The sequence below is a fragment of the Halichoeres trimaculatus genome, unplaced genomic scaffold (genome assembly GCF_033239565.1).
Source record: "Halichoeres trimaculatus isolate MK-OKI-2021-1 unplaced genomic scaffold, fHalTri1.1 fHalTri1_scaffold_87, whole genome shotgun sequence".
NCBI classification, from domain to species: domain Eukaryota; kingdom Metazoa; phylum Chordata; class Actinopteri; order Labriformes; family Labridae; genus Halichoeres; species Halichoeres trimaculatus.
The window spans coordinates 20,686-42,831 of record NW_027437266.1 but is presented as its reverse complement, the minus strand read 5'-3'; the positions used below and the strand labels follow the sequence as shown (position 1 = coordinate 42,831).

The following is a 22,146-nucleotide window of genomic DNA, read 5'->3' as shown; positions in this document are numbered from 1 at the left end:
GTCCATGAGACCCAGTCAAATGCCTTCTCTGCATCCAAACTCAGCACAAGGGTTTCTAATCTTTGTTGCATTGAACGGTCCAGAACATGTCAAGTTTTCCTGATGTTGCCCTGAGTCTGTCTCTGTCTGATAAACTCCATTCTAGTCGACTTTTTTTAGCCGCCTAAATTGACCTCTTCATTTTAGGCTACTTAATGCAGCTCTTGACTTGAAGCCTTGAAATAGCTCAAATTGACCTCCTCATTCTGGACTACTTCTGCCACATTCGTAAGATGTGCTCCACAAACAAAGACTCATTCATGTCATTGTCACATTGAGCTGGTGTATTGAGCTATTATTGTGGCAAAATGATTTGTGTGTGGGTCAGTGCATCCACACATATGTGAACTGATCCACAAATGTGTGGACTGATTCACAAATCTGTCAAATATTTACAAATGTGTGCACAAATCCACAAACGTTTGAACTGATTCACAAATAAAAATGTAGCCTGAAATGGCTGAAAAGTCTAATTTTTTTTGTTTGTTTGTTTTACAAGACCTAAAAATCCACACAAATCATCGGCTACAACTGAGGCAGTGTGGATTGCAAAGTGGCTGAGGCGTGGTGCTACAATAATTGCGCCATACCTGGCAGCCTGCGCCTGGGAGCTTGAGCTCAGGGCAAAGTGATCCGCCTCTCACAGACGGATTCCTTCTATTTTTCTCATTTGCAGATCACTGGCCCTGCAGGACTGTAGCAAACATCACGTGCACACAGACAGTCCATCGGGAGGCCCGCCTCAGTCGTAACGATGACAACAATGATAGGATTTTATAAAACACCCAGACTTTTCAGCCATTTAAGAATATCTATCTATTTGCAAAGCAGTTTAAACATTTCTGGATTTGCAAAGACATTTGTGGATATTTGACACATTTGCAAATCTGTTTACACCTTTGTGTAAACAAACATTGGGGATGCATTTACACAGGCTAATCATTTGTTACAACAATAGCTCCATACTGGTGCAAAAACTGATCATTTGATGGGTTTTTGGCAAAGTATGTTTTGGGGGTTTGTAGTGCCACTTTATGTAATAACCCCCCCCCCCCCCCCCCATTGTAATAATGTGATCAATTTTCAATTCACCATGTAATAACGCTGCATTTTGGTCTACAATTTTTGAGCTCAGTGCATAATAAACTCCTCTGCGTTACGTCGTTCATTCTGACAGCGTGCATCCATCAGTAAATACAATATGCAGGCGTTGCACTTTTCCATGAAGAAAATGTAAGAATTATGTGCATTATGTAACAAACCACCAAAATGGATGTCTTCATTAGAGGAAAAAAAAACAGATCATCAAAAAGATATTAACTTAAAGTAACCAGCATCAAGGGTGGATATAATTTCATTTGAAAAAACTAGTGACGACGCCTCATTGGTCAAATCTAAATCAAACTCCACTGACTGGCACCAAGCCCCAGGAGCGTCAGGGGGGCATCAGGTGTTGGCAGGCCATTTGGGTACCTCTCAGCCAGCCCCCCGGGCAGCCACACTTAGCCCCGGACCGCCTGGACCACCGGGACCACCCGAGGCCCTGCGTGACTTCTGCACCTCTCGGCCCTGTGCACCCACACTTAAGCATCCCCCCTCTGCTGACTACACCAAATGGCCACGGCCCTGAAAGACCTCGCGCCCTTGGTAGGAGAAATTCCTATCATTTTAGTTTTACCCGTTGGTAGGTGCCTTGCCCACCTCTCAGCCCTCCAGGCACCCACACTTACAATATATTTCTGATGGTATAACGTTTTCTTTTCTTTATTTATTTTTTTAAATTAAAATTGAGATATCTATTTGGCTGGTTTGTTGCATAATGCACCTAATTCTTACATTTTCTTGATTTAAAAAAAATAAAACACCTGCATTTTGTAATGACTGATGCAATATGTCTGAATGTGTTACATGATGCAGCAAAGTTGATCACATACATTTAAAACACTATAAAACAGAATGTGTCAGATTATTACAAAATGCTGTTTTTTACATAATGAATTGAAAATGTATGACATCATTACAGCACGGGGCGTTATTACATAATGTGGCACCACAGGTTCATTGGTAAAGAGCTTCATGGGTGTGTGGGAAAATGGGGTGTGCTTGAGGAACTGGGCAGAGTGTGTGTGCTTGAGGAACTGGGCAGTGTGTGTGTGCTTGAGGAACTGGGCAGTGTGTGTGTGCTTGAGGAACAGGGCAGTGTGTGTGTGCTTGAGGAACTGCGCAGTGTGTCTGTGCTTGAGGAACTGGGCAGTGTGTGTGTGCTTGAGGAACTGGGCAGTGTGTGTGTGCTTGAGGAACCGGGCAGTGTGTCTGTGCTTGAGGAACTGGTTCTGAGCTTTTATCCACAGTTTTTAGACTCAGTCAGTTTCTTCTGTTCAAAACTTTTTCCTCGGCCTTGGGAAAACTCTTCCACACGGCACCGAAGAGGCTGGAGTGCACAGAGAGTGTGTATCCACTTTACACAGGTCAGGGTGAACTGTTTCCCAGAGTACCAGCTGCTCAAACTGGGCGTAGCATCCCAATCTTCTGCTGCAGCAGGATCTACAGAGCCCAGACCTCTGGAGCTGAACCCTGGTTCTGTTCGCTGCTCTAGATCTGGATCACCTGAGGAGACCATGTCTCTGGAGTCACATGACACACAATATCTTGTTGACAGCACACCGTGCAAAAGAACACTCACCTATTGGGAGTGAAAGCATACTCACAGGTTTGTCTGTCAGGTGTTTGTCATATGTCACCTCACTTGGTTTCATGTCTTCACTTCCCTCCTTTGTTTCTCTGCAGATGGAAACCTTGTGACAGAAGAAAGAAAACTTTCATGGAGCATCAGCAGCACATGTACACTGATCCGGACTACACGTTGCATGTCATACCTGCATTTACTGCAGCGTTTGCATTCACTGGAACAGTTGTGGCCGTAAGCTCAAGTGGTTTGTGGTAACGCTGCACCGAAGTCTGCTCTGGTCCCAGCTCAGGACCGTACATTTCACCCACTTGATGAGCTTGAAAGAGCTCAACCGTTGCTGCTCAGTGTTTTTGTGCGCCGATGCTCCAGCAGTGTTTTCCACGCTGGCTGACGGCTGTTGGTGCTGATAGTTTGGGCTTTTCCTGAAGCAGGCGGTATCCTGTTGTACTGCAGGTCCATCCCTGTGTTTTTCATCCACTCAGGAGCCTTGGAGGCAGGGGACAGCCAGCGGGAGACAAGATGCCGTACTTTGATGCCTTTCCTCACAACATTTGATTTTCTTCAAATGAGAACTTACCTCAAATAGGCGCTGAACAGTGTTTCCTACATTGCGCTTTGCAGAGCGCCTGTGCTCGGGTTGTTCTTCCGTCTCTGTGTCGGGAACATCTGCTCTCACAAGTTTGACGTCTTCAGGTTGTTTGACTTTGTATCTTTGTCATTTTCAAATTGGCTGTGAATCTATCGCTACACTATGTCATATTGGAGTGTTAAATCACACACTTCTTCTGTTTGATGTGTTTGATGCTTCTTGCTTTTTGTTGCTTTGCCTAATTTTAGCCCGCCACCACCCCCCCTCATCGGAGGACAAATAACTTTATTCCATGCTACGCTTTCAGACCGTCTCTTTTCCTCATTGAATCATTAAGTCCTGTTTTGAATGTATTTGTTTCCAGACTCATATTTGTTAAGATGGAAATTTATCAGGTCAGATCATGACAGACATTATTTATTTAGAACTATTTTTAAGACTAATATCAAAGAGAAAAGTGGTTGAATTAAAACTGTGGAAGACAGAAAGTCATCACAGCTGCACCAGCGTGGAATGTAACAATAATAATAGTAATAAAAAGGACAATCAGCATTTTGTAGTGTAACTCATAAATGAAGGTCAGATCAAACTGGGTTATCAAGTTCAATATGAGCTGAATTCATCTTTCCCTACCTATGATCATGTGTCCTATGATCTTTGATTATTTGATCATTTTTTACATTGTTTTTCAATTTATTGACATGTTATTTGATTGTGTGTGTCTCACAGCACACACTGCAGCTTTCTTCCTTTGTTGTTGTTTTTGTGGTTGTTGTTTTTTTTTTATTTTTGGCCCGCCACCACCCCCCCTCTTCGGAGGACAAATAACTTTATTCTACATTAAAAGAACTATTTAGACTTTATCCTTTTTTTGTGTTCTAAGATGATTATTGTGATTTTTGGAAAAAAATGTATTCAATAAATTGAACACCTTTTGTGGACAACACATTAGCCACTAACTTATCTAATCAAATAAAGGTTCAAAAAATGCTTTGATTTAAAAGATATACATAAATAATTTTATGTGTTTTGTCCAACGTTTAACTTTTACCCTGCCACCACCCCCCCTCATCGGAGGACAAATAACTTTGTTCTAAACTTTGTAATAACTATTCTAGGTTTTTAATGTTTTTTTTTTAATTATCATAATCAAATTATTTTTTTCTTTAATTGTTTTTTCTTTTTTTTTTTTGTGAAAATTTAAATGATTATTTGAAAAAATTTAACTGCTTAAATGTTAACTTTTACCCTGCCACCACCCCCCCTCATCGGAGGACAAATAACTTTGTTCTACATTAGTTTTACTTTAAAACAAACATTCTAGCATTTGATGTTTGTTTTTGTTTCATTAATATTAAAGTATTATTATTATCATTATCAAATATCATTATTATTATTATTATTATTAATATTATAACTATTATTTTAATTATTTTGTGAAACAATTTTTTATCATCATTATTATTATTATTATTATTATTTTATTGTTACTATTTTAATGATTTTTATGAAACAATGTAACTGCTTAAATGTTTACTTTTACCCTGCCAACACCCCCCCTCACCGGAGGACAAATAACTTTGTTCTAAACTTTGAAACAATTATTCTGGGTTTTTAATGTTTTTATTATCATTATAATTATTATCATTATTATCAAATTATTTTTGTTTTTAATTGTTTTTTTTTTTTTTTGTGAAAATTTAAATGATTATGTGAAACAATTTAACTGCTTAAATGTTTACTTTTACCCTGCCACCACCCCCCCTCACCGGAGGACAAATAACTTTGTTCTACATTAGTTTTACTTTAAAACAACTATTCTAGCTTTAAGTGCCGTTTTCTATTTTGTTCTTTTTTTTTTCATCATCATTATTATTAATATTATTATTTTATTGTTACTATTTTAATGATTTTTATGAAACAATGTAACTGCTTAAATGTTTACTTTTACCCTGCCACCACCCCCCCTCACCGGAGGACAAATAACTTTGTTCTAAACTTTGAAACAATTATTCTGGGTTTTTAATGTTTTTATTATCATTATTATTATTATCATTATTATCAAATTATTTTTGTCTTTAATTGTTTTTTTTTTTTTTTTTTTTGTGAAAATTTAAATGATTATGTGAAACAATTTAACTGCTTAAATGTTAACTTTTACCCTGCCACCACCCCCCCTCACAGGAGGACAAATAACTTTGTTCTACATTATATTAATTTGAAATAACTATTCTAGGTTATTTAATCTATTTATGATTTTTTTTTTGATTGATTTTTGTAAATAATTGAAGTGTTTAAATGTTGAGTGTGTTTTTTAATTGTTTGATGAAACGTGTGCGCACTAAATAATCCAAATACTTACCAAATCCTTACCTCTTCTCCTTGGCTGGGTTTCTCCTGGAACCCTTACCTGGTCTTGCCGCTGATCTTCTCCTCCAAGATTTTCTGCTTCTCCTGCAGCTCCCTCCTCTTCCTCTGCTGCCTGCCTGTGTGAAGCTCCTTGATGACAGGATCGTCCTCTGAAAGAAACACAACGTTCGAGGTCACTTTTGAGTGAAGCTGAGAGCTCGTCTGAATTTGGCAGAGTTTTGATCAAATCAAATCTTTTCCTCATCAGAGAAATGTAAAAAAAAACAACAAGGTTTGAAAGTTGCTTTCTTACCCCTGGCCTGGATCTTGGCCTCCTTCTTCTGGCTCCTGGTGATGGCCTTGAGGACCTGGTTCCTCTGGTGCTCCAGGAGGCGCAGTTTCAGTCTTGAAAACAGGCTTCTGTTTTGAGGAGGTTGCTGACTTTCCTCTTCCTCCTGTTCCCCAGAGTGTGCCTGTCCTCCACATTTCTCCTCCTCCTCCTCTTCATCCAGTCTCAGTCTCTCCTTTGCCTCCTCCAGTTTCAGGCTCTTCTTCTCCTCCTCCTCATCAAGTCTCTCCTCTTCCTCCAGTCTCAGTCTCTCCTCCTCCTTCTCCTGTCTCAGTCTTTTCTGTCTTTGTCTTCTCTCCTCCTCCTCCTCCTCCAGTCTGGGTCTGTTTCTTTCATACACCTCCTTCTCCTTTCTTAGCTCCTGTCTTAGCTTCCTGAACTCCTCCTCAGTCCGACTGACCTGTCTCAGTAATTTCTCTCTTTGTTCTCCTCTTTCCAAACTTACCTGTCTCTCTCTCTCCTCCTTCTTCAGCCCCTGTCGCTCCCTCTCCTCCTCTTTCTGTCTCAGTCTCTCCTCCTCCTCTTTCAGTCTCAGTCTCTCCTTTTTCTCCTCCAGTCTAAGTCTCCTCTTCTCCTCTCTCAGTCTCTTCTCCTCCTCTTTCTGTCTCAGTCTCACCTCCTCTTCTTTCAGTCTCAGTCTCTCCTCCTCCTCTTTCAGTCTCAGTCTCTTCTCCTCCTTCTCCAGCCTCAGTCTCTCCTCGTACTCTTTCAGTCTCCGGCTCTCCTCTTCCTTTTCCTGTCTCACTCTCTCCTCCTCCTCCTCCAGTCTCAGCCTCTCCTCCTCCTCCTCCCTCAGTCTCAGTCTGTTTCTTTCATACAGCTCCTTTTCCTTCTTCAGGTCATGTATGGCCTTTCTTAGCTCCTCCTCAGTCAGAATCACCTCCTCCACCCGTCTCAGTAATTTCTCTCTTTGTTCTCTCCCTCTTTCCAAACTTACCTGTGTCTCTCTTTCCTCCTTCTTCAGTCTCAGTCTCTCCTCCTCCTCCTTCTTCAGTCTCAGTCTCTCCTCCTCCTCCTTCTTCAGTCTCAGTCTCTCCTCCTCCTCCTGCAGTCCCAGTATTTCAGCTCTCGGTGTTCTCCTTCTTTCCAAACTTACCCATCTCTCTCTTTCTTCTCTCTTCTTCAGTTTCAACCTCTTCTTCTCCTCCTCCAGTCTCAGTCTCAGCTTCTCCCTCTCCTCTGGCTCCTGGCTCTGTCTCCTCTCCCTCCTCCTCATCCTGGCCGTACCTACCCTTCTGTCTTCCTCCTCCTCCGACTCCCATCTCTCCCTCCTCCTCATCCTGGCCATACCTACCCCTCTGACTTCCTCCTCCTCCCCCGACTCCCATCTCTCCCATCTCTCCTCCTGTCTCCTTCTCCTCTCCCTCCTCCTCATCCTGGCCAGTCTTACCCTTCCGTCTTGCTCCTCTTGTCTCAGTGTCTCCTCCAACTCCCATCTCTCCCTCTCCTCTCGCTCCTGACTCCGTCTCCTCTCCTCCCTCCTCATCCTGGCCAGTCTTACCCTTCTCTCTTCCTCCTCCTGTCTCAGTGTCTCCTCCAACTCCCATCTCTCCCTCTCCTCTCGCTCCTGGCGCTGTCTCATCTCCCTCCTCCTCATCTGGGCTATACTTACCTTTCTCTCTACCTCCATCACCTCCTGTCTCAGCGTCTCCTCCAAATCCCATCTCTCCCTCTCCTCTCGCTCCTGGCTGTGTCTCCTCTCCCTGCTCCTCAGGCCGCTCATACTTACCTTTCTCTCCACCTCCTCCTGCTCCTGTCTCAGGCTCTCCATACTTTTGATCTCTCTCCACAAGCCTCTCCCGCCTCTCTCTTCTCCTCCTCTCCTCTGCTCCTCTCTCCTCCCGGTCATGCTTTGAATCAGTTTGTTTTGCTTCTCGCGTCAGTATTCTGAAACATCAATTTATCAGAACATTTGTTTAGTTACAAAATAAAACCAAAATACCCTTTGTTTTATTTCACATCTTAAAGTCATTTATCTCTTCATGGTCATTTACTGTTTACAACTGATTGTTTGTATTGGATTGAATATTTATGGGGAAGTGACAACATGAAGGACCATGTGATTTTAGTTCTGACTAATAAACTCTGTTCAAATAGTAGTGAGGGCTATAATAACAGCAAAATCTGACATTTTGCTGCTGCTGCTGTGACTCCTGAATTTCCCCTCGGGATAATCGAAACGTGTCCTCTTCTATTCTAGTGACTTTGACACCAGTACAAAGCATGATATTCACATCTCTTTGCAAACAACAGGATCAAGTCTTGTCATATTTGTATCACAGAAACAGTCCCAAAGACACGTCAGCACATTTAAAAAATATGACCTGGACAGACATGTAAAACTGTAGTCAAGTTATCTTTGTGGCCCATAGCTGTACACTCATATGGTCTCCTCGATCAATGTTTAACTGTTTAGCGCTGTGCTGCAGCATGTTATGGCTGAAACATTAGCCGAAAACTGTGAAAACAGATGAAAAACTAGCTTGTGTTGCCATAGCAGCGGCCTTGCGACCACCGAGTTCGCACGGCAGAAATCGTCCTGTTTACACTCACTTAAACCAAATTAATTCATATGAATGCATGAAAAGAAAAATAAACCAATACCGAGGTAACTTTGGTGGTTTACAGACAAAAATCGTCTTTCTTTCAACACACGTCTGAAGCATTACCTTGGTTTTGTTCAACTTCAAAGTATACTTGTAACACAACGATGCGGACAATGTCGCAGCTGAAACTATCAAAGCTAAAAACTGGATTTTAACGTGAAATTCACACTGAGATTTACAATCGGAAAAGTAATTAAGCACCCCTTTTAGACTATTTATGAGCAAAGATCCGTTTCGCCCCAACGGATGATTTAAACTCTGTCAAACCTTTTGAGAGCGTCACAAATCTCAATAAAAGCCAGCAATCGCCATAACCTTTGGTGTTATTCGTTAAATTAGTTCAGATAACTGCTGACAGACATGTGTTCAGTGACAGTAAAGACGCAGAATATTTACGTAAATAAAAGAAAGATAATCCTTCATCCATCGTGTTATGATTAGAGCTAACAGTGTACTGTTTAATGGCTATTTAAATGATCTGTTAAAAGATAAACAGAGCTAGCATGTGCTGCGGTATTTTATGGCTAAAACATTAGCCGAAAACTGTGAAAACAGATGAAAAACTAGCTTGTGTTGCCATAGCAGCGGCCTTGCGACCACCGAGTTCGTGCGGCAGAAATCGTCCTGTTTACACTCACTAATACCAAATCAATTCATATAAATGCATGGACATAAAAGATAAACCAATACCGAGTTAACTTTGGTAGCTTCAAGACAAAAATCGTCTTTCTTTTAACGCATATCTGAAGCATTACCTTGTTTTTGTTCAACTTCCGAGTACACTTTCAACACAACGGTGCGGGCAATGTCGCAGCTGAAACTATCAAAGCTAAAAACTGTATTCTAACTTGAAATTCACACTGAGATTTACAATCGGAAATGAATTGAAGCAGCCCTTTTAGTCTTGTTGTGATCAAAGGTCCGTTTCACCCCAAGGGGTGATTTAAACTCTGTCAAACCTTTCAAAAAGTCACAGATCTCAACAAGAAATACATAAATACATGCATGAAACACACAATATGAAACCTGTTACGATTAAAAATGCATTTTATTGAGTTGTGCTTAAGCTAGCCAAGCTTTAGCAGGAAAAACTGCAACATACCTCTCCAAGTGCCTTGGTGAAAAAGGCGGAAGGAACGTCCAGCTTGATTTTATACCCCGATGAATTCACAGATTCTAGAATTCATCTGCACCAATCAAATTCAGACGCAACCCGTGCGTCCCTGACGTTTTGACAATAAACAAAATAATACAAAATATTAAAACGGGTGATAAAAGTCCAAATTATTAACCCTCCGATGCCTGCTGGAAATTTAAAAAAATTATCCTTTTTTTTTTTTTTTTCCTTGGTAAGAATTGATTATTTTCCCAAAATTTTCACACGTCGACTCCAGTGGTTTACATACGTCGACGCTTTCAGCATAAACACGACTTGATGTAAAAATGAATCAAACTTTTGATAACCATGAAATAAAATACAAACACAATTTTCATTGAGTAGAAATTGAGAGTTTTGATCCGGTAATTCAGAGGTTGAAAGTGGGATAAGCGGCTCTCTTTTATTGAACTCGGGATGAACGAAGCCCATCCCGACCGTAGGAGGGCGGTATGGGGCCGACTTTTCTTATTGGCTGTGAAATAACGCTGGGATGAAGAAGACTACGTGAACCTATCAACACTTGGAGGAGAGGGCTGACACAGGAGGAGAGGTGAGACTGCTGACATCTTTATCATTGTTTAATCAACAATGCACTGGACCAATACTTGAAAGTCTACTGTAAACACGGGTATTCCCAAGCGATAAAGCGAGGTTACGTCCTGAGCTGTTACTGTACACTACTTTGTATTGTTTTAATCTAGTTTAAACCATGTTTCCCGCCCCTAGCAATCACTTATCAAGTTCTCCACCTCAGACAGCTGGAGAGGCAGAAGGTGTGGAGGTAGGGTTAGACTCAAGTGAAAGGAAATCCACAAATTTTAGCCAGATCATTTTTTACTGCTCACATAAAATGAAGGAGCCAGTTAAGTGATGGTAGGGTCGGGAATAAACATTAACAGAGGTTTGCTTTAAAGATTCAGTGTGTATTTACCAGAACAGACTGAAGGCAGCAACTTCAGAAAATATAAACAAGTCATTTTAAAAGAGCGTAATCTCCAAATAATATGGTTCATGTGTAAACTTTGGGTGATTTTTATGTCCCCACAAACAGCAGATCCCCTTCATGTTTCTACAGTAACACAGAGCACACAAACTCCTGACATACCTACACATTTTTCTATTCAGACCAAAATGCACTGATTGAAACATTTTCTAAAGACAGAACTGTCATTTTGCACATTTGAATATCTTTAATTATTTTAACAATTAATTATTATCTATAATTAAGTTTTGACTTCAAAAAATGTCTTCACTTTGCTCAGAATTTGTTACATTTTCACACTGCGGCTGTGATGATCCCATTTCACATCTGTTCACAGGTGTTCTTCTGTCATTCATGGATTGTAGCCGTCATCCGTCCTTTGGTCGTTCTTCCTCTGTGTAGGCAACGTGGAGACCACTGAGGGGGAGAAGTAGCCAGCGTTCAGCACTCAACTGCTTGACTGTTTTGAGTTCACCAGCTGAGAAAGCAAAGTGCTCCACGTATTTCCAAACTGTCAATGTGAACACGCGTACGCTCTCCAGATAGACAGTGGAAGTAAAGAAGTGATTTGAGACGCAGTCTCTCTGCTGTTTCTCAGTGGTTTGCAAAGCACATAGAGCACAACACTGATTTGTTTTTTAGATCAGCAGAAAGTGATCCAGTTCTCTCTGGGAACCAAGCTTTGATTTTTCCAGCTTCTGTGAGAGCCAGGCCAAAGTGAGGCTGTACAGGCTGTACAGGCTGTACAGGCTGTACAGGCTGTGGACACTTTTTTTTCTTTTGACTTCTCAAAAAATGGCTTCGTCCTACCAGGGGCGCGACGTTCTTTTGGGACGAGCTAAGTGGTGTAGTTGGCGGAGGGGGGGGTTAAGTCTGGGTTCCCTGGGACCCAGTGGAGAGCAGGGCGGGGGGGGGGGGGGGGTTCCCTGGGACTCAGTGGAGAGCAGGGCAGGGGGTTGGGTTCCCCGGGACCTGCCGGAGAGCAAGGCCCCGAGGGAGAGCGGGGGCTAAAGGTGTGGCTGCCAGGGGCGGGAGACTTGGCCCCCGACCCGCCTAGGGTTGGGCCGGGGCCCGCGGGCTGGGGTGCATGGGTTACATTCATTCTCAGTTAGCGCACTTTACAAATCAACCAACAACTTCACACATTTTCTTTCTTCTCCACAAAAACAAGCCGCAAAGTCAAATCACTCCTGGATTAACAACGCCTTCAAATCAGCTTTGCTGCTTTCTTTAAGCTGTCGCATCCTTGTCAATGTCAGTCTGTCTATTTCTCTCAGCCATCTCACACTTGCCATCTTTTCTTAGCTGTGGACTACCCATCGTGCCCCGGAGGACATCCCCAGAGGACATCCCCAGAGGACATCCCCAGAGGACATCCCCAGAGGACATCCCCGTGTGTCTCAGTCACTCTCCAAATCACCTCCAGCTGGACCACCTGGATCTTTACCTCATACATTTCCCTCTCGCTTTAAAGCTACACTGACACATACACACAAGTGGAACAGAGCCAAACTTTCACTTTAATCTCACCTTATTATCTGCATCGACCCATGAGGAGTGCCATTCTGGAGACTGCAGGGATGCCAAACTCCTGCCATGGAGGGCCAAGAGGCTGCAGCTTTTCTTTCCAACCAACAACTCCACCAGCTGATTCCACTCATGACCTCACCTTCAAGCAGAGAGCAGGGACCAATCAGTGGAATCAGCTGCTGGAGTTCTTGCTTGGAAGGAAAAATAGTTGGCACCAGTTTGACATCCCTGCTCTCGAGCTTTCCGTTCTAACAAAAAGATCCCGTCTAGCTGCCTAAACCTTCCAAAGCAAACTAAAAACATGACAGGGGTATGAAAACTCTTTAGGCTGATACGCCCTAAGTCTCCTGATGTGTTTACCTGCAAGTTCAAAGCTTTTCTGTTGGTCTTTACTTTTTTCTCAGCTTATCTTTCAGCCTTTTCCCCTTCATTACAGATCAGGACTCCAGGGCTGGAGTAAGACATGCACCGAGTGATGTCGGGAACAGAAAATCAATTCAAGCGGCTCACATCAAATTAAACAGAGAAGATGGACCAGGACAGGGACTCAGGGGCGCTACTGGCTCAGGTGATCTGCTCTATTTCACAATAAAACAGCACACACAGACTCTGGCTGGTTAGTCAGACCAGGGAACCCTGAACTTTTCCGTCAGTGAACATCATAACAGTTGGTACCAGAGACCAGTGACCCTCTGCTGGGGGAGGACACCAGCAGACCAATCCAAAAACCATTCTGTCTGCACGCACATCAATAAACTCCTGTTCAATTCAGTTTTTACAACAATGAATAGAATCTTCATTTGTAAATAGTTTTGTATGTAGAATTCATTTTTCAGCCTATAAAACACCACTGAACTCAAATCAAACTGTCCTCTCAACTGCGAGCCTCATTTCTGCTTTTCTTTACAGGAAATGGGCCACCAGCTTTTCCCAGAGAAGGATGCAGAGTTACTGACCTGTCACATAGACTATGTAGATGTATGGAGGGTAGGGAAACTCTGTGTGTGTGTGTGTGTGTGTGTGTGTGTGTGTGTGTGTGTGTGTGTGTGTGTGTGTGTGTGTGTGTGTGTGTGTGTGTCCGGTTTCGCACTCTACTGGCAACTTTAGAGGACTGCAACAGTCAGCCTTGAGGTTTCATGTAGAGATGGAACATGGATGCGATATAGACTCCTAATCTGCATCATTTGCATCATTTGCAGCTTCAGTTCTCTGTTTATGTTTAAGCCAAAGTGTTTTAGGACAAACCAGAGTTTTGTACCTTTTTTATTTTCAGGAAGAAAACAATCAAGGCTTTATTTGCACATTTTTCTGTATTTATTCAAATCATCGATCATTTTCTGTTCTACACACACATTTACACAAGTGAGCACACACACGTTTCCTCATATGACTGTCGTGTTATGACTGTGCCTAAAAATCATCATTGAAATTGTTATTGAGTGATGAATAAAAAGTCAACCTTGTACGACTGTTCTCTGACTCTCTACGCAGGTTTTTTTTGAAGCAGCAGAATGAACACTGGGCACATACACAACATCCAAAATGACTGTTCAGACATTTCTTATCAAGGGTCCAAGTGAAAGCCGGGAAAAGCTCGTGTCAGCGCACGTCTGGGTTTTGATCAGGGTGAGTTGAGCAGCTTCCCCAGCAGAGCGGTGAGTGCATTAACGGGAATACTCACACGTGCTCTCTGGCTCTTCTAGCTGCAAACACAAGCTTTGACGCCGCCATGGTAACAGGGTCTCTGCTCGTACTCTTTGCAGGCTTTTCACTTTGCCACCGAACCCACCACCCAATGTCTGCTCATGTTGAGGAACGAGCGCTGGAAGAGAGCGTGGAGCATCCTGTATATTATGTGGACAGCGTGGCTCTGCCATTTACCATAGTTTTTGGTTATGAAGCCAAAATAGCTCAGTCACAGGCGCCTCCATTGCTAGCTGTTGTGCAGCCAGAGTCTGAGCAGTAGAGACTATGAGGGACTCGGTAGGAATCAGAGTGGAGACGGGTAAAAATAGATTTTTTTTTTCTCTTTTGACTTTAGAGTCTTATTTCTTCTTGGCTCTCCCTCCCGACATGTTTTACAATCCCCCAAAAACCCGCAGTAAGGAGCGTTAGAGTTGTTCAATTTTGCATTTTAATTCCCCCTTCTCCAGTTCCAAACTCCTTCTTCCTTCCTCTCTGTGGAGAAGCGCAAAACACAGCCCCAAAAAACAGTGTCTGGCTCCCATAAACATCTGATTTCTGAAATAAGGAACAAGTAGGGCTGTGCTATTTCTGTTACCTAGAATCCCAATTATACAACATGAAAAGTCATCCTAGAAGAGTCAGGACAAATGTTGGCATTCAGCTCAAACTCTCTTAAATGTACAGGAACAGTGGTGAACCTCCACAAATAAGAAGCACCTTATTCTGAGGTGTCTGAGAAAAACTCCATGTGTCCAAGCTTTGATGACGTTTCAATGATAATACCACTACTACTACTACTACTACTACTACTACTACTACTACTACTACTACTACTACTACTACTACTACTACTACTACTACTACGACTACTACTACTACTACTACTAATAATAATAATAATAATAATTGGGTCAACATAGCACTTTTCTTTTTTGTCAATTTTTGTTTGTTTGGAAAGGCACATGTGACATAACATTGCTTTGGGGAAAGGGTACAGTATGCAGTAAACATTCCACACGTTCACTGTGGTTATGAAAACAATCATTGCCAATCCTTAGTTTTAATAGATTTAACAACAAGGAGAAGAGGTGAGCGGAGGAGGGGTCTGGCTCCGTTTCTTAACTTATCTGGAATGAGACACATCAACATTTTGACCTTTGCATCAACCCAAACCCAAACCTAAACCAGGTAGGTGGATTCACAAGAAACAAAACGTGGTCAGATTACAGAGATTAGGGGTTTCACGTACTTTGTCCAAAATGACCAAGTCCTGAAAAAGGATTCCCTTTGACCCTTCAAAGAAAATGACCACCACTCAAGACTGTAAATGTCCTGTACAATAGCAAGTCACTCTTCAATTGTAGGTGCCTGGGGTTTTAACCACTTTCTGGTGATTGTCTTTTTGCTTGCTGCCAAAAGCACAGCCAGCAGCGTTTTGTCTCTCAGAGTCCAGTTTTCAAAAGAAAAATCTCCCATATACAGGGCTTCCAACTTAAGAGGAACGTCCTCAGTAAAGATATGGTTCAAATGCTTCCACAGCTGCTCCCAAAACGCTTTGATCCATTGACAACTCCAAAAAATAGGACAGTGATTTGCATCTTTTTTTTGTCCCACAGAGTCTCCAGCAGGTGTCTCCATTGTTCTGAAGTTTTTCCTGGGCTGGGGTTACCAAAAAACATCTACCAATGTTTTTCCAGCAGAATTCCCTCCATGTGTTGGAGGTTGAGCTCATCCATTGTAACTTCAAATCTTTTCCCAGCTTTCACTTGAAATGGATACGTTTCCCTCCTTCTCCCACTCATTTCCTATATAGTTTGTATCACCCTGTTTAGATAGCAAAATACCGTCATATAGTTTAGAAATGAGCTTTGTACAGTGTGAGCCTGTTTCAACACAGTTAGAAACACACTGAGGGATTCTCAATCAGATTTTCCCACTTTTCTTTCAAGTTTTGATTCAAAGAAGTTCTAACCTGTAAATATCGCTGGAAGTCATCTTTTTCTAAACCATGAGATTTTTCAAGTTCCTCAAAACTCTGAAACATCCCTTTCTGAATAAAAGTGTAACAGGTGCTCAAGCCTTTTGAGACCCAAGCCCTAAATCTGCCATCAATCCTATTTGACTCTAAGGCTCAAGTATTTGAGTCCCATTCCCTAACCCACATGTTTTGGTGATCCTTTTCCAGGAAGATAAAACTGTGAGGAACACAGTTCAATCAGATAGGGCTCCGTTACTCTTTATTTTAGCTCTTGGTTTATTGTACAAAGCAGCAATTACATCAATTAGGGCAGTGTTTCCCAATCCTGGTCCTGGGGGACCCCCCTGCCCTGCACCTTTTAGATGTTACCCCACTCCAGCACACCTGATTCAAATGAATGGCTCGTTATCAGGCTCCAGCAGAGCTCGATGACGAGCTGATCGTTTGAATCAGGTGTGTTGGAGTGGGGAACATAAAAAAAACATGCGGGGCAGGGGGGTCCACAGGACCAGGATTGGGAAACACCGCATTAGGGTCTGGTGGAATCCAAATTTAGGCATTACTTTATAACAAAAGGTCCATGAGACCCAGTCAAATGCCTTCTCTGCATCCAAACTCAGCACAAGGGTTTCTAATCTTTGTTGCATTGAACGGTCCAGAACATGTCAAGTTTTCCTGATGTTGCCCTGAGTCTGTCTCTGTCTGATAAACTCCATTCTAGTCGACTTTTTTTAGCCGCCTAAATTGACCTCTTCATTTTAGGCTACTTAATGCAGCTCTTGACTTGAAGCCTTGAAATAGCTCAAATTGACCTCCTCATTCTGGACTACTTCTGCCACATTCGTAAGATGTGCTCCACAAACAAAGACTCATTCATGTCATTGTCACATTGAGCTGGTGTATTGAGCTATTATTGTGGCAAAATGATTTGTGTGTGGGTCAGTGCATCCACACATATGTGAACTGATCCACAAATGTGTGGACTGATTCACAAATCTGTCAAATATTTACAAATGTGTGCACAAATCCACAAACGTTTGAACTGATTCACAAATAAAAATGTAGCCTGAAATGGCTGAAAAGTCTAATTTTTTTTGTTTGTTTGTTTTACAAGACCTAAAAATCCACACAAATCATCGGCTACAACTGAGGCAGTGTGGATTGCAAAGTGGCTGAGGCGTGGTGCTACAATAATTGCGCCATACCTGGCAGCCTGCGCCTGGGAGCTTGAGCTCAGGGCAAAGTGATCCGCCTCTCACAGACGGATTCCTTCTATTTTTCTCATTTGCAGATCACTGGCCCTGCAGGACTGTAGCAAACATCACGTGCACACAGACAGTCCATCGGGAGGCCCGCCTCAGTCGTAACGATGACAACAATGATAGGATTTTATAAAACACCCAGACTTTTCAGCCATTTAAGAATATCTATCTATTTGCAAAGCAGTTTAAACATTTCTGGATTTGCAAAGACATTTGTGGATATTTGACACATTTGCAAATCTGTTTACACCTTTGTGTAAACAAACATTGGGGATGCATTTACACAGGCTAATCATTTGTTACAACAATAGCTCCATACTGGTGCAAAAACTGATCATTTGATGGGTTTTTGGCAAAGTATGTTTTGGGGGTTTGTAGTGCCACTTTATGTAATAACCCCCCCCCCCCCCCCCATTGTAATAATGTGATCAATTTTCAATTCACCATGTAATAACGCTGCATTTTGGTCTACAATTTTTGAGCTCAGTGCATAATAAACTCCTCTGCGTTACGTCGTTCATTCTGACAGCGTGCATCCATCAGTAAATACAATATGCAGGCGTTGCACTTTTCCATGAAGAAAATGTAAGAATTATGTGCATTATGTAACAAACCACCAAAATGGATGTCTTCATTAGAGGAAAAAAAAACAGATCATCAAAAAGATATTAACTTAAAGTAACCAGCATCAAGGGTGGATATAATTTCATTTGAAAAAACTAGTGACGACGCCTCATTGGTCAAATCTAAATCAAACTCCACTGACTGGCACCAAGCCCCAGGAGCGTCAGGGGGGCATCAGGTGTTGGCAGGCCATTTGGGTACCTCTCAGCCAGCCCCCCGGGCAGCCACACTTAGCCCCGGACCGCCTGGACCACCGGGACCACCCGAGGCCCTGCGTGACTTCTGCACCTCTCGGCCCTGTGCACCCACACTTAAGCATCCCCCCTCTGCTGACTACACCAAATGGCCACGGCCCTGAAAGACCTCGCGCCCTTGGTAGGAGAAATTCCTATCATTTTAGTTTTACCCGTTGGTAGGTGCCTTGCCCACCTCTCAGCCCTCCAGGCACCCACACTTACAATATATTTCTGATGGTATAACGTTTTCTTTTCTTTATTTATTTTTTTAAATTAAAATTGAGATATCTATTTGGCTGGTTTGTTGCATAATGCACCTAATTCTTACATTTTCTTGATTTAAAAAAAATAAAACACCTGCATTTTGTAATGACTGATGCAATATGTCTGAATGTGTTACATGATGCAGCAAAGTTGATCACATACATTTAAAACACTATAAAACAGAATGTGTCAGATTATTACAAAATGCTGTTTTTTACATAATGAATTGAAAATGTATGACATCATTACAGCACGGGGCGTTATTACATAATGTGGCACCACAGGTTCATTGGTAAAGAGCTTCATGGGTGTGTGGGAAAATGGGGTGTGCTTGAGGAACTGGGCAGAGTGTGTGTGCTTGAGGAACTGGGCAGTGTGTGTGTGCTTGAGGAACTGGGCAGTGTGTGTGTGCTTGAGGAACAGGGCAGTGTGTGTGTGCTTGAGGAACTGCGCAGTGTGTCTGTGCTTGAGGAACTGGGCAGTGTGTGTGTGCTTGAGGAACTGGGCAGTGTGTGTGTGCTTGAGGAACCGGGCAGTGTGTCTGTGCTTGAGGAACTGGTTCTGAGCTTTTATCCACAGTTTTTAGACTCAGTCAGTTTCTTCTGTTCAAAACTTTTTCCTCGGCCTTGGGAAAACTCTTCCACACGGCACCGAAGAGGCTGGAGTGCACAGAGAGTGTGTATCCACTTTACACAGGTCAGGGTGAACTGTTTCCCAGAGTACCAGCTGCTCAAACTGGGCGTAGCATCCCAATCTTCTGCTGCAGCAGGATCTACAGAGCCCAGACCTCTGGAGCTGAACCCTGGTTCTGTTCGCTGCTCTAGATCTGGATCACCTGAGGAGACCATGTCTCTGGAGTCACATGACACACAATATCTTGTTGACAGCACACCGTGCAAAAGAACACTCACCTATTGGGAGTGAAAGCATACTCACAGGTTTGTCTGTCAGGTGTTTGTCATATGTCACCTCACTTGGTTTCATGTCTTCACTTCCCTCCTTTGTTTCTCTGCAGATGGAAACCTTGTGACAGAAGAAAGAAAACTTTCATGGAGCATCAGCAGCACATGTACACTGATCCGGACTACACGTTGCATGTCATACCTGCATTTACTGCAGCGTTTGCATTCACTGGAACAGTTGTGGCCGTAAGCTCAAGTGGTTTGTGGTAACGCTGCACCGAAGTCTGCTCTGGTCCCAGCTCAGGACCGTACATTTCACCCACTTGATGAGCTTGAAAGAGCTCAACCGTTGCTGCTCAGTGTTTTTGTGCGCCGATGCTCCAGCAGTGTTTTCCACGCTGGCTGACGGCTGTTGGTGCTGATAGTTTGGGCTTTTCCTGAAGCAGGCGGTATCCTGTTGTACTGCAGGTCCATCCCTGTGTTTTTCATCCACTCAGGAGCCTTGGAGGCAGGGGACAGCCAGCGGGAGACAAGATGCCGTACTTTGATGCCTTTCCTCACAACATTTGATTTTCTTCAAATGAGAACTTACCTCAAATAGGCGCTGAACAGTGTTTCCTACATTGCGCTTTGCAGAGCGCCTGTGCTCGGGTTGTTCTTCCGTCTCTGTGTCGGGAACATCTGCTCTCACAAGTTTGACGTCTTCAGGTTGTTTGACTTTGTATCTTTGTCATTTTCAAATTGGCTGTGAATCTATCGCTACACTATGTCATATTGGAGTGTTAAATCACACACTTCTTCTGTTTGATGTGTTTGATGCTTCTTGCTTTTTGTTGCTTTGCCTAATTTTAGCCCGCCACCACCCCCCCTCATCGGAGGACAAATAACTTTATTCCATGCTACGCTTTCAGACCGTCTCTTTTCCTCATTGAATCATTAAGTCCTGTTTTGAATGTATTTGTTTCCAGACTCATATTTGTTAAGATGGAAATTTATCAGGTCAGATCATGACAGACATTATTTATTTAGAACTATTTTTAAGACTAATATCAAAGAGAAAAGTGGTTGAATTAAAACTGTGGAAGACAGAAAGTCATCACAGCTGCACCAGCGTGGAATGTAACAATAATAATAGTAATAAAAAGGACAATCAGCATTTTGTAGTGTAACTCATAAATGAAGGTCAGATCAAACTGGGTTATCAAGTTCAATATGAGCTGAATTCATCTTTCCCTACCTATGATCATGTGTCCTATGATCTTTGATTATTTGATCATTTTTTACATTGTTTTTCAATTTATTGACATGTTATTTGATTGTGTGTGTCTCACAGCACACACTGCAGCTTTCTTCCTTTGTTGTTGTTTTTGTGGTTGTTGTTTTTTTTTTATTTTTGGCCCGCCACCACCCCCCCTCTTCGGAGGACAAATAACTTTATTCTACATTAAAAGAACTATTTAGACTTTATCCTTTTTTTTGTGTTCTAAGATGATTATTGTGATTTTTGGAAAAAAATGTATTCAATAAATTGAACACCTTTTGTGGACAACACATTAGCCACTAACTTATCTAATCAAATAAAGGTTCAAAAAATGCTTTGATTTAAAAGATATACATAAATAATTTTATGTGTTTTGTCCAACGTTTAACTTTTACCCTGCCACCACCCCCCCTCATCGGAGGACAAATAACTTTGTTCTAAACTTTGTAATAACTATTCTAGGTTTTTAATGTTTTTTTTTTAATTATCATAATCAAATTATTTTTTTCTTTAATTGTTTTTTCTTTTTTTTTTTGTTAAAATTTAAATGATTATTTGAAAAAATTTAACTGCTTAAATGTTAACTTTTACCCTGCCACCACCCCCCCTCATCGGAGGACAAATAACTTTGTTCTAAACTCTGTAATAACTATTCTAGGTTTTTTATGTTTTTTTTTTTTTTATTATCATTATCAAATTATTTTTTTCTTTAATTGTTTTTTTATTTATTTTTTTTTTTTTGTGAAAATTTAAATGATTATTTGAAAAAATTTAACTGCTTAAATGTTAACTTTTACCCTGCCACCACCCCCCCTCATCGGAGGACAAATAACTTTGTTCTACATTAGTTTTACTTTAAAACAAACATTCTAGCATTTGATGTTTGTTTTTGTTTCATTAATATTAAAGTATTATTATTATCATTATCAAATATCATTATTATTATTATTATTATTAATATTATAACTATTATCTTAATTATTTTGTGAAACAATTTTTTATCATCATTATTATTATTATTATTATTATTTTATTGTTACTATTTTAATGATTTTTATGAAACAATGTAACTGCTTAAATGTTTACTTTTACCCTGCCAACACCCCCCCTCACCGGAGGACAAATAACTTTGTTCTAAACTTTGAAACAATTATTCTGGGTTTTTAATGTTTTTATTATCATTATAATTATTATCATTATTATCAAATTATTTTTGTTTTTAATTGTTTTTTTTTTTTTTTGTGAAAATTTAAATGATTATGTGAAACAATTTAACTGCTTAAATGTTTACTTTTACCCTGCCACCACCCCCCCTCACCGGAGGACAAATAACTTTGTTCTACATTAGTTTTACTTTAAAACAACTATTCTAGCTTTAAGTGCCGTTTTCTATTTTGTTCTTTTTTTTTTCATCATCATTATTATTAATATTATTATTTTATTGTTACTATTTTAATGATTTTTATGAAACAATGTAACTGCTTAAATGTTTACTTTTACCCTGCCACCACCCCCCCTCACCGGAGGACAAATAACTTTGTTCTAAACTTTGAAACAATTATTCTGGGTTTTTAATGTTTTTATTATCATTATTATTATTATCATTATTATCAAATTATTTTTGTCTTTAATTGTTTTTTT

General features: G+C 41.2%; 1 protein-coding gene across 2 annotated transcripts; it reads right to left on the bottom strand.

Annotated features, from left to right (window-relative positions):
* Positions 1 to 5,409: 5,409 nt before the first annotated feature.
* LOC141786759 (uncharacterized) lies at positions 5,410 to 12,385 on the bottom strand. Of its 2 annotated transcripts, none has more exons than XM_074665270.1 (3): positions 12,293 to 12,385; positions 5,980 to 7,902; positions 5,410 to 5,836 (listed from the first exon to the last, which is right to left on the bottom strand). In XM_074665270.1, exons 2-3 carry the CDS (start codon positions 7,862 to 7,864, stop codon positions 5,724 to 5,726), a joined length of 1,998 nt encoding a protein of 665 aa, XP_074521371.1. In that variant the 5' UTR covers positions 7,865 to 7,902; positions 12,293 to 12,385; the 3' UTR covers positions 5,410 to 5,723. The 2 variants fall into 2 exon arrangements, with proteins under 2 accessions (XP_074521371.1, XP_074521372.1); XM_074665271.1 differs by lacking the exon at positions 12,293 to 12,385 and adding an exon at positions 9,724 to 9,801.
* Between the last annotated feature and the right edge of the window lie 9,761 nt (positions 12,386 to 22,146).